Source organism: Microtus oregoni, unplaced genomic scaffold (assembly GCF_018167655.1).
Source record: "Microtus oregoni isolate MIOR12 unplaced genomic scaffold, Mior012 000000F_ref0000247, whole genome shotgun sequence".
Classification (NCBI taxonomy): domain Eukaryota; kingdom Metazoa; phylum Chordata; class Mammalia; order Rodentia; family Cricetidae; genus Microtus; species Microtus oregoni.
In genome coordinates, this window is record NW_024543059.1 from 59,621,198 (window position 1) to 59,633,898 (window position 12,701).

The 12,701-nt window shown below is 42.1% G+C and overlaps 1 protein-coding gene across 4 annotated transcripts in view; it reads right to left on the reverse strand.

The window, feature by feature from the left end:
- The window catches only part of Ttll7 (tubulin tyrosine ligase like 7), a 120,836-nt gene that overhangs the window by 13,140 nt on the left and 94,995 nt on the right, over positions 1-12,701 (reverse strand). For all 4 annotated transcript variants that reach the window (XM_041648013.1, XM_041648006.1, XM_041647937.1 and 1 more), the window contains one exon: positions 3,846-4,006. In XM_041648013.1, coding sequence (XP_041503947.1) covers positions 3,846-4,006 — 161 coding nt within the window. The remainder of the gene's footprint in view (positions 1-3,845; positions 4,007-12,701) is intronic.

Below are 12,701 nucleotides of genomic sequence, written 5' to 3' on the forward strand. Positions count from 1 at the left end.
AAAGCTCCTTTGCTACACTTGTATCAAAGTAATGACACAAAAGTTTTTCTATTGTTGTTGTTGTTGTTTCTAACAAAGGTAAAAATGAGATAGGAAGAGGTGAAAATACCAGAGCTTTCCAATGAAATAACCCAGGGTCTTTTTGCCTGCTTTTTAAATCTAAATTCAAAGAGAATAAAAGCACTAGCGTCATTGAATTCTAAAAGAAAAATTAAATGATTTAATAGTTCTTTTGAGTTTTCCCTAATCCTCAGAGAAATATTAAAGGGGATGGCTTTAGATGACATTTTTAGTGACATCATGACAAGGGATAAGATCCTGAATACTTCTCACAACAAAACGGGGTTAATGAAATCCTAAGACTTAGAAAGTCCGCCTATTATTCAATAATCCAACCACTTCACCCTCTTCCTCATGAAAACTTTAATAAAACATTTATCTGAAGAAGGGAAATAATTTATTCCTTTGTACCCTGGAAGAAAACCTAACTGATGGCTAAATGTATGGAGAAAGAAGAAAGACTGGTTTTGCTTTGTCTGTTTAAAAATCTAGACAGTCTGTCAAGCAAGTGGATAATCACCAGAAGAAAAATTTGAGTGCTGAAGATCGACCAAGAACATAGCCAATGGGAGGGCTGTGAAGGAAGAGGGTCGGGTCACTAGACGACTACATTTTGTGTGTATGTTTTTCACACTGGGATAGTTCACAACCTAAAACCAAGCCGCTTGCTACTGCTTGTGTTTGGTCCTTAGTTTGGCTCTTCCATAGTTCTACTGTATCTTTTGAAGCTCTGCTCTGTCCTTTCGTATTCCTTTAAGAGCTATCTGACAGCTAGGACATCAAGGTGAAATCTAGTCTTCTCATTTCTCTAGAAAGAATTTTAGCTAAAAATAAAAATGTGTTGCTTTCTTGCTCAGTTCCAAAAAAAAAAAACAAATACAATTTAAGTAACTCTTGGACAGCTCTATTGTCTGTATAGACAGGTATGTCTCTGCCTTTTAACATACCCAAGAATGTGCCTTAGAACATTTCTTTTATTTTTAAAAGATTTATTTATTATGTATGCAACTTTCTGCCTCCACACGCCAGAAGAGGGCGCCAGATCTCTTTACAGATGGTTTGGAGCCACCATGTGGTTGCTGGGAATTGAACTCAGGACCTCTGGAAGAGCAGACAGTGCTCTTAACCACTGAGCCATCTCCCCAGCCCCCTTAGAACATTTCTTAAAGCTTGTTTCTGAACTAAGATCTTAAAAAGAAATAATAAAGCTTCCATATGAACACTCCCACAGGAAATGTTCTGGGCTGAAAATGTCTGGACCAGAATCTCTTGCCCTGGGTCTAAAGAGGACTTGTGAATCCTTTCCAACATGGTGGTGCTACCCCATTTCCCTTTTCTCTTCATTCCCCATTTTCCTCCCCATTTCCTCTTCTTTCCCCCTCACTTTATATGGCTAACACCTAATCTTCTGCAAGTCTCAACTGAAATGTTACTCAACATAGCCATATTTTCTGACCTAGAGTCCACAGAAATCTGACTTTGGATCCTAGCACCTACATTAGGCAGCTCACAACCACCAGTAACTCTGCCTTCACAGGATCCAGTGCCTCCTTGTGGCTTTATGGATGCCTACACTCACTTGTGCATACTCTCATAGAAACATATACACGCCATTTTTAAAATAAAATATATCTTTAAAAAATCCTCCCAGAGGGCTATGTGGAACCAAGGGGTTTTGCGCATGAGCATCCAAGAAGAGAAGGACCAGGATATTTGATACAAAAGCCCTGAGCTAAATTTATTGAAACCAGCAAACAAGATTTATAACCTTTTTTCAATGTTTCTGGAAATAGGCAAAATGGCTTACTTGTTTAATCTTATTCTTGGGTATTAACAGACAAAAACAGGAATGGAGCTGCCCTATTGTTATTTAAAATATTTGTCTAATATTTTCCACATAGGTGAGAATGAAAACATTTTTTAAATTAAAATCATTCATTAAGAAATGAGACTAGGTTTCTTTCACCTTAGCTATTGGATCAGCTATTAAAGGAAGACATACTGATGGGCAAAGTATCAAAAACACAGTCAAACTGTGGAAGATCCAAACTGAAGACCACCAAGCATAAGTAGCACCATGTGATGTCACAGAGTCGAGAAAGCCTACCGAGCTCACTTGTGTCTGTCACATAAAGCCCGGAGCTAAACATATAAAAAAAACACCAGCACGTTAGAAAAGTGTGTAGAATATTGAACTCCCAAGTGTTTCTCCTCCACCTGCTCAGGCATAACTGGCTAAGCAATTGAATGCTGGGGAACTGAAGTGAAGAAGGCTTGGTAAATGTGGGCAAACAGCAAATATGTCTGGGGACAAACAATAAGGCACTGCACTGAGAGCTCAACTCAGACTTCCTGGGTTTAAAAGGAGGGTCATCCAATTTCTATGGCAACCTGGATAATTTATGTATTCTGTATACATTTTAGTTTCTTCACCTGTCAAATGAAAATAACAGTAATAGTCTACTCTAGATATTTTTATGGTGACTATATGAACAACTGTCCTATGCTTAGTAAGCCCTAAGTAAGTAATAAGTGTGACTTACTACTGCTGTCAGAATTTGTAGAGAAAGATACTACCAGGAAAATGTGCACAGGTGATGAGGAAATTCAAGCAAGCCAGAATATGTTACCAAAAAGAGTAAGGAAATAAAATAAAATAAAATAAAATAAAATAAAATAAAATAAAACCCTGTGATCAACGAAGTCACCAGATGTATATATTTAGATGTTGACACTGGCAAATACCCAGCATTAATGTAAATAGCAGACTGCCTTACAGCCTTCCATGGTTGGCATTAGCTGAAATCCCTATGTAGAACCAAGCCAAAGGATCCACAAACAAACCAAACCAAAGAGAATTCAGATAGAAGCATTCCAGAGAGCCATCAGTTGGGGTGGAGGGTGGCTATAGAACACAGATCAAATATTTCACCTAAATCTCTGGAGGGAAGTCTTATAGCCAAGATTATCCTCAGATGGAAATGCAACCCGGGTGAGCTTCCACTGGTGAGTGACCGACGAGGGAAAACACCTAGTGTTTACAAGGGGTCTGCGAAAGGTACACATGACTAGGAGTCTCGGCGCTAAACAGAATGCTCAGATTTCATAGCAGAGAAGAGTGTACTCTGGGATGCTACACAGAGTAGCATGCTCAAATCATGCAGAATAGACAGATTTTTAATATTTGAAAAATAATCCGTGTTTTCTGGAGCACATGTGATGGGCAGCCTGTGTCTGTAGACAAGCTTAGACTCTGATGAAAGATGAGAGAAATGTCTACATTTTAAGCAATGATTTTGATAAGCAAATAAAACACTGGACTCAAGACTGCCCAGAAATCTCTTTAATTGGGCATGTATGTGTTTGTGCGGGTATGTGGTGTACGTATGTATGTGTGAAGTATGTGTGTGGTGTGTAGGCACATATCTGTATATATGTGCCTCTGCATGGTATGGTATGTATATTCTCTGTGCATGCACATGTCCTGCAAGTGTTTCTGTATGTGTTCATGGGGGGAAGTTTGATGATGGGTCCCTCCCTTTCTTGATTACTCTACATCTTATTTTTAGAAAGGTCTCTCATTGAACCCAGAGCTCACTATTGACTTATGCAAATCAACTTAATTGATATAAATTATATTTGAGTACTATAATTACATGCAGTAAAAGTTCATCTTTTAAAAGACTACTATTAAAGATGTTTGACCATGTCCTTTGTCTGCCTGCATAACTAATGGCAAAACATTTAAAATTGCAGTAACAGAAAATGAAATGACTTCAGCTTACCCTGAGTCACAGAAACAGCTCCACAGTCCTTGGCCATGACTCCAAAGGAGGCGGTTAAACACCCGGTTGAAAATCCGGTATAAACTCAGTTCTTCAGCATCCGGGACCCTCCAGATTCTTGGAAGAACTGTGCGGATACTTGATTTTACTATGTCCAAAACCTAATGGGAAAACGGATACTTAAAATAGACATATGCACACATGAGTTCAAAGGTATCTCTTATCAGGGAAAGGAGTGTGTCTTCTCCTGCAGCCCAGGCTGGCCAAGAATTTGTTGTCATTGAAGCTGGCTTTGAGTTCCTGAGTCTCTTGCTTCAACCTCCCAAGGCTCGCATTATGGGCATGCACCACTATGCTGGCTTAAATGTAAGAGATGAATGTGTGTGTGGGGACAGGAAGGGAGGGGAGGGGAGGGAGGAGGAGGAGGAAGAGGACGAAGACAGAGGCAGTAAGAGAAAAGAAGAAGCCACAGGCAGAAACACTTGCACAAGTCTGCTGGTCAGTGACAGCACTTGAGGAAGAAGAGAAGTACCAAAACAAGTTGAGACCTTGAGAGAAATGCTTTATGGGAAAGATCACATGAAGCCGAAGCCTTCGTTCACTCAAATCACAAATCCCAACTCTAGAAGGATTGAAATGTCAAGTGTTAAAAAAAAAAGTCAACCATTCAAATGTCAGTGCGTAAATATCTTCTAGACCCTGAGTGGGAAAAAACTAAGTTGCATAACATCATGATTATATTAATATAAAGAACCTGAATTCATTAAAGATCTTGTTGTAACGGTGTAAACGAATGCAGACAGATTGTAAATATATATATTTACACTTATCCTTATGTATCGTAAAGGAAAAGCCAGACACCATGGTGCATTTGTGATCTCAGGAGTGGAGAGCCACGGACAGGCAGATCCCTGAAGCCCACTGGCCTGTCCTCTGGGCTCAGAGAGAGGATCTGTCTCAAAAAACACAAGGTAGGAGGGGCTTCTAGAAGGCTCACAGGTAAAGGTGATTGTCACCCAGCAGTCAAAGTCCGCTGACCTATTTTCACTTCCTAGAACTCCTGTGAACATGGAGGCAAAGAATCAGCTCCACAAGGCTTTTCTCTGAGCTCCACATGTGCACAACAGCTATGCACCCCCAAACACACACCTAATAAGAGTAAATGAAAAAAATAATAAAAAAAATAAGCTGGAGAGAAATCAAGGAAGACCTCTGGGCCCCACTAGTATGCGTATGCACATATCAACAATATAAAAAACACACTCACATACATACAAAACACAGGGTCTAACTAACACACACAGGGCCACAGCCTCCCAATGCTGTCAGTGTGAGGAGCAGAACTCATCGAGATGGGGAGCTGGCTGCTGTAGGTGTTAGGTTCACAAACATGAAACAAAAGCACAGGCCATGCACAACCTGATGAGGAGATTATGGAGAAGAAATACTGTAATCAACCCAATGAGCGAGGCTCAAGAGGCCCCGACAGACGTGTAGAAAGCTTTTCAAGACAAATGATCAAGTGCTGGACATATTTCTAACTCAATGTTGTGAGAAAGAGATATCAACAAGTCAGGCAGTGGTGGCGCACGCCTTTAATCCCAGCACTGGGAGGCAGAGGCAGGCGGATCTCTGTGAGGTCAGCCTGGCCTACAGAGAACGTCCCAGGACAGACAGGGCTACTTAATAAAATCCTGTGTGGAAAAACCAAACAAACAAAAGGCAGAGGCAGGCGGATCTCTGAGTTCATGGCCAACCTGGTCTACATGAGCTAGTTCTAGGACAGGCTCCAAAGCTACAGAGAAACCTTGTCTCGAAAAACAACAAACAAGCAAACAAACAAAAAAGAGATATCAACAAACACAACTGTTTTAACAAGTTTAACGATGATTAGTTTTTTCCTTAAGATTTTGTTTTATCAACTTATGGATATTTCCCATAAAAATTAAAATGAAAGATCAAAACATGGCAGGGAGGGCACTGGAGGGAGGGCTCAGCAGATAAGAGGGCTTGCTGCTCTTGCAGGGGACCAGGGTTCTGTTCCAGCAGCTCACAACCCTCTGAACTCTGGGTGCAAAGGATCTGTCTCCTTCTTCTGAGGGCACTTGCTTTCACAAGTACATAGAGACAGGTGAAGACACAATTGCTCTCTCTGGGAATAAACAGTCATTGGAAGAAGGGTATGAACCATTTGTTTCTGTAGGCACTCACTAAATATTAAGTGATATTAGTTGTTGATGACCAAGTTCAATTTCAAGCAAACAGCCATTTAGAACTCAATTTGAAAAAAAAACCCATTTTCAGACTAATATTGTTCATTCTGACAGAATACCATATTACACAGGTACAGCTCGTCACAGTGACGTGTGTGAGCCACACATTGGCCTCATGTCCCTCCGTCCCGCTTCCATTACTGTGATATGGGGGCAGAAAGGCTCACAGTGAAGTGTGTGAGCCACACAGTGGCTTTATGCTTCCATTACGGCGACATGGGGACAGAAATGCACATCCTGCAGTATGTTGAGGTTCGTCAGTAAGCACGGGGACAGAGCAGAGGTAGTGCTGCAGTTCCTGACAGACACTATCCTGGGTAATGATTCCTTAATTACAAAGAGGATTTAAAAAACACTTGCATGTGAATTATTCACAAAAATACTAATATAATATTCATATCAGGCATTAATTTAATTTATGCTGTTTTAAATTTCATTTAAGCTATTCATTTAATGATCTGCAATATTTAATGTGGAAAGCAGGACTCATGATTGGTGCAACGTAAGAATGAACAGGAGCAGAAAACATGGTAAAAATTTGAATCATTTCTCACCTTTCCTCTCCGCTTTCTGTCACACTATATTAGTGAATCATATAATAGGTTAAAAATCAAGAATGAAAGAAAAAAAGTAGTCAATTACAGGTTATTCTAAATTAATCTCAAGAATAAATGTAAGGCCGGGAGGTGGTGGCACAAGCCTTTAATCCCAGTACTTGGGAGGCAGAGGCAGAGGCAGGTGGATCTCTGTGAGTTCGAAGCCAGGCTGGTCTACAAGAGCTAGCTCCAGAACAGGCTCCAAAGCTACACAGAAAAAAAAAAGAATAAATTTGTGTTATATAAAATAACCAGAATTTGAATGATGCTCTTAATACTCAAGATTTAAACATTACCCTAAGCAACTAGTTTTTCCATTAAATTATAAGAGACATTTATCTTTCCAATGAAAAGGCATTTTGGTTTAGGATGTGTTGATGTGTTTATTCTTCCTTTTTACATGTACCCCTGGTGATCACACATGATTCACAAGAACCAAACGGAAGGGTAACCAGTGTGGATTAGCAGACTGCCCTGAGCCACGCAGTGTGCAAGTCACACTACTTAAGAGATTCTCTGGGCCACGTGGCTACATGTATTCTATTCTTAGTCTCGGGGAAAATTAAGAGCACGATACTCTAGTATCCTAATTTACGTATGCCTTTAAGCCAGGGACATGGAGCTGGAGAAAGCTTCCATTCTTCAACAGTCCAGTATGGACACGGGGAGAACTCCTCAGCCATCACAAGGGCTGTACAAGCCCCTTGGCGCAGGAGAGCTTTCCAGGTCTGGGAGAGCTATGTAGATGCGTGCTCCTTCCCACAGACCAGCACTGGGAACTTGGATTCCCCTTTGATTCTCCTTGCTTTCAGCTTTCAAGAGGCCTCCTCTGAAGCCGAGCTCTGGTCTTAGGAGAGGGGATGGGCTAGAAAGATCTACTTTGACAGTGCAAAGGAAAAGAACCCAAATACCTCCTCTTCAGGATTCTGAAACCTCAACGAAGCTCTTTGCTAACAAGAGCAGTATCTGCATGTCTGCCTGGGGAATTCTGGATCTTTTTTTAGATTTATTTTTCATTTTTATTTTTAAGATTTTTTAAAATTCTTTTTTAGAAAAACTATCTTCTCGTTTTACATGACAAAGCCATTTCCCACTCCTTCCCCTCTTCTTCCTCCCCCCACTAATCCCACTCCCAATCCACTCCTCAGAGTGGGTAAAGTTTCCCATGGGGAGTCAACAAAGTCTAGCGCATTGCTTTGAGGCAGGAACAAGGCCCTCCCCACTATATCTGGGCTGAGCAAGGTATCCCTCCAGAGAGAATGAGTTCCAAAAAGCCAGTTCAAGCAGTAGGGATAAATCCTGGTCTCACTGTCAGTGGCCCCACAGTCTACCCCTGCCATACAACTGTCATCCACATTCAGAGGGATAGTTTGGTCCTGTGCTGGTTCCCTCGCTGTCAGGCTGGGGTTGGAAGGCTTCCATTAGCTTAGGTCAGCTGTTTCAGTGGGTGTCCCCATCATGGTCTTGACCTCTATGTTCGTATTCTCACTCCTCTCTCTCTTCGGCTGGACTTTAGTCAGCCCAATGCTCCACTGTGGTTCTCTGTAAAACCCTAAGCAATAGTGGAGAGGGTGCCTGAAAGACCTTGCCCTGTAGTCAGAGTAGGAATTCTGTATCTTAAGACATCATCACATAGTAGAGACAAGCTACTTACCACCAACCCACAGCAGGGTCCCTCAGTGACCAGATCTTCCTTCATCAGTCACCCGACTTTAACTTCCCATCCAGCTAACGACAGAGAAATGATGCCCTGCCCAGTCACACATTTGCCCTCTCCCCAAAGGCTTAGAACAAGGTCTACCATTTACCAACTTCTTATGAAGCAAAACCTATGCAGACGAGGCAAAAACCAGAGCTTAGATTTATTCTAGGCACGTCTGCATATATTAAATCCTTAAATCGCAAAACAAAAACCATAACATAAGCACTGCTGGTCCATGGCCCCTTCCCAAAACGCTGAGGCTGGAATCAATGATCACACACACTAATATTTCGACAGGAAAAGATGAAAATATTGAAAGCAAGATATAGAGAGAAATATTATGTTATTTCTTGTTAAATCGGCAAGTGGTTCTAGTGGGTTAGGCTTCGCCATCCAATGACTAGGTAAACTTGCAATGTCCAGATCAGAAAGCAACTTTTCTAAGATCACATCACGCAGACCTCAGTCTCTCCCAGTACCGCAGCACAGTCTTGTCTTCTCAAAGGCCAACAGCAGGAGCCCCGGAGACAAACCCTGACCTTGTCTTCTTAGATTCGGACCCATTCTAACAAGTGACATTTAGGAACATAGGTGAAGTCACTGTACAGACAAGGCTGCTAGACACCTCCTTCTTGTCCTTTATGCCCATTGGATTTGGACTAGACTGCTTAAAGGTATCGTGGACAAGCAAAGATGGTTGTTATCTTCAGCAAACTACCCACAGGAAGGCAAAGGGCATGCAGGCCAGAAATCAAACCCAGACCGGGATGAGGAAAATCTATTGCTTATTCTGTAAGTGATAAACTTTTGGATTCCTGGTATGATCTTGTTAGACAACTTTAAACTTTAAATAACTAGCCTTAAAACTGTTATAGAGCTGACAATAACCGTGAATTTATAATTCTCCTGCCTTTATTGCCCGAGTTATGGGATTACAGGCATGAGACACCATGTGCAGCCTGGGATTGAACTCAGAGCTTTGCATTAGAAGTCACTCAGCTCTCAGCCTCTGAGATCTATCTAGGCAAGGCTCTCCCCACTGTGCTACTTCCCCAGTCTGGAGCTGAATAATTTGTGAAGTATAATAATAAATGGCCAGCCTGGATCCTCATGCTTATCTGCAGCCCAAGCAAAGCCAACCTATAAAACCTACGTCTCATTCATATAAAATGAATTTTCAGAGCATCCCAATCCAACATTAAGCTCTCTGTGGAAAAAAGTAAATGGAAGATTCAGTGAATAGCAACGTTGATAAAATGAAAAGATTTGTCTTTGTGTGAAATATAGCACATCTGAAGGCATAAAACACACTGACAAATACATATTTTGCAACTACAGATGCTGAATGACAAACTGCCACCTACGGCTGAGCAGTTGGCCCTAAATTCAAATAATGGCAAAAGGTGAAGACGGTTTGGAAGCAACATTAAAATCACTGTGTGCCGCACTAATGATGCGTGCAGCCGCTGTGGCTATAGGGTAAAGGCATATTTGCTGACACAAAATGCGCCGCTAAGAACGGCATCCCTGTCAGCCCAAATGAAACAGAGGAGGGAAACAGCAGCCCTGAAATACAGGGGGCAAACGGCAGCTAAGGTAGGTGTGGAAGAGAATTTGCTACCGAGAAGCACTAGTAAACAAGGCTCCATTAGGAGCCCTAAAACAAATGCAAGTGGAAAATGACAAGATAGCTGATTTCTCTCTACCCCCAGTCCTAGTTCGTGCCTAACTATGGCAATGGAGAATGTGCTTCTCAGCAAATTGGGTGTTCTTCACAGCCCATCAACGCGGCGGCACACTCAGACTTCATATAAATTCCTTCCAGAATGTCTGCAGCGTGGCTCTTGGCAGAAAGCTAGACTGCACAACTGTGGGTTTACCACAGCCTGATGTTAAGTAAGATGAACTGTTCTCACCTTCACCCACCGAGAACTCGGCTCAGTATTTAATTCCTGAGTTCCAGGAATTAAATGTATATTTTATACCCCTTAAGGAAAATGTGAAGAAAGGCAAATCACTTTATTCTTTAAGAACATACACACACGTGCACACACAGGCATGGGAAAGCATGTGGGAGTCTCTGTGAGTCTGGCAAGGTAAGCTCTGAATCTCACAGTTCTCTAATGAAGCATCAGCAATGTCACTGTCCTGAAACAGAAAAAGAAAGATAAATATGTATTTCAACAGTAGCCTCAGAATGGAAGTACAAATGCTTAGAATGTACCAATCCCTCCACTGTATCTGCAGAATCCATGATTAAATGAGAAAATAAATGAAGGAACTTCCACAGACCCTACAGCACCTAGCTGAGTTCATGAAGAAAACCGGCAATTAATAAAGGCTTGTCAAATTAAATCAAGTAACACATAACCTGTGTGACAACCATGGATGCAGGCGAGTCAGATCAATCTGCTTTAAAGAGCTCGGTCATTTCTGTCCGGTGCTCCAGTGTAGGTCTCTGTCTCTGTCTCCTTTCATCGCCTGACGAAGGTTAATATTCAGGAGGATGCCTATATGTTTTTCTTTGGGTTCTCCTTATTTAGCTTCTCTAGGATCACTAATTATAGGCTCAATGTCCTTTATTTATGGCTAGATGGAACTCGGGACTGCGAGGGGTGCACCCACACACTGAGACAATGGGGATGTTCTATCGGGAACTCACCAAGGCCAGCTGGCCTGGGTCTGAAAAAGCCTGGGATAAAACCAGACTCGCTGAACATAGCGGACAATGAGGACTACTGAGAACTCAAGAACAATGGCAATGGGTTTCTGATCCTACTGCACGTACTGGCTTTGTGGGAGCCTAGGCAGTTTGGATGCTCACCTTACTAGACCTGGATGGAGGTGGGTAGTCCTTGGACTTCCCACAGGGCAGGGAACCCTGATTGCTCTTTGGGCTGACGAGGGAGGGGGACTTGATTGGGGACGGGGGAGGGAAATGGGAGGCGGTGGCGGGGAAGAGACAGAAATCCTTAATAAATAAATAAATTTAAAATAATAATAATAATAAAAAGAGCTCGGTCATTTGATGCTTTCTCATTCAGAAGGAGAACGACTGCCTATGCGCTACCTAGGCTGCTCCCAGCCAAGAAGTGAGCAAGGCTGGGACACAGTCCAGGCACTGCTGCCCAGGGCCAACCCTCCAACATGCAGCGTTTTGTCTACTCTCTCCATCAGCCTGGCCAAAGCCTTCTCGAGACTAAGTCTGAGGTCATTTCCATCCGAGCCAGCCCTTTTGTTTGCAAGTGTCTGACCTGTGCTCCAGCTGAACTCCTCTGCCTGCCTCCTTCAGATCCCTCCCCATTTATCCCTCTTGGGTGTTCCCCATGGAAACCTCCTTCACTCCTAATTATCCCTGCTTAGCAACTGCCTCCCAGCGGAGTAAAGTGGCAGAGCTCGCCGGTGATGATTGACTGTTATCACAGCTGAAAGAATGATGTATCTGATTAATCCAATTCTAATACGTTAATTAAACCTTTGGCTTTCTAAGTGGGTAACACTTTATAATATCTAACTGCACATTCTATGGCTGACTTACATCTCTTTATTTCTTCCTGTCTTGGATATGTTTTCTAGCTTTATAAGGAAGTCACACCAGATTAGACACGGATCAATACGGGAAGTCAACAGGCCATAGTTATAGCTCCCTCCTACACATTCTGTACACACAAAGTTCAAGTGCACACAATGTTTCTCTTTCTCCCATGAGCTGTGCAGTGCCTAGAGCTACACATCTCAGAGAAGGTCTAATAAGCCACCAGGAGGAAGGTAGGAACCTATCAAACCCACGTCCAAACTCCCCTAAGTCCCAGGACTCTTTCCACCCCCTGCCACTGACTCTCTTGTTCCCCACACAAAGCTTTCTGGTCAGTGCGCTTTGGCGTGCTACATTAGCCCTCTTGTCATCAAAAGAACAGAGTTTCGCCAGTCATTTGGTACTCACTCCACTTCTGATTTCATTGTAAATATGGAGAAAAAATTATATATTGAATTTATAATATAGATAAATCAGTTAACCACATTATAATGTGTCCCGATGATCCTTAACATGATAATTCAACACTTTTATTCCTGCCTGAGGTACATTTTAAGCATTTCAGGTAATTAATTTCCATACTCAGCATTAAGCAGGGAAAAAATGTTTAAAAATTTAATTAAAACCATAAATCTTTGTTTACAATGAAACTCAGTGCCTCCCTTGTTGGCTGCTGTGATGAAGTGTGTCCATGGGTGTGTTCGTCCATGCTTCTTTTCACAGACGTTGGTGGAAGAGCTATCGATTCGG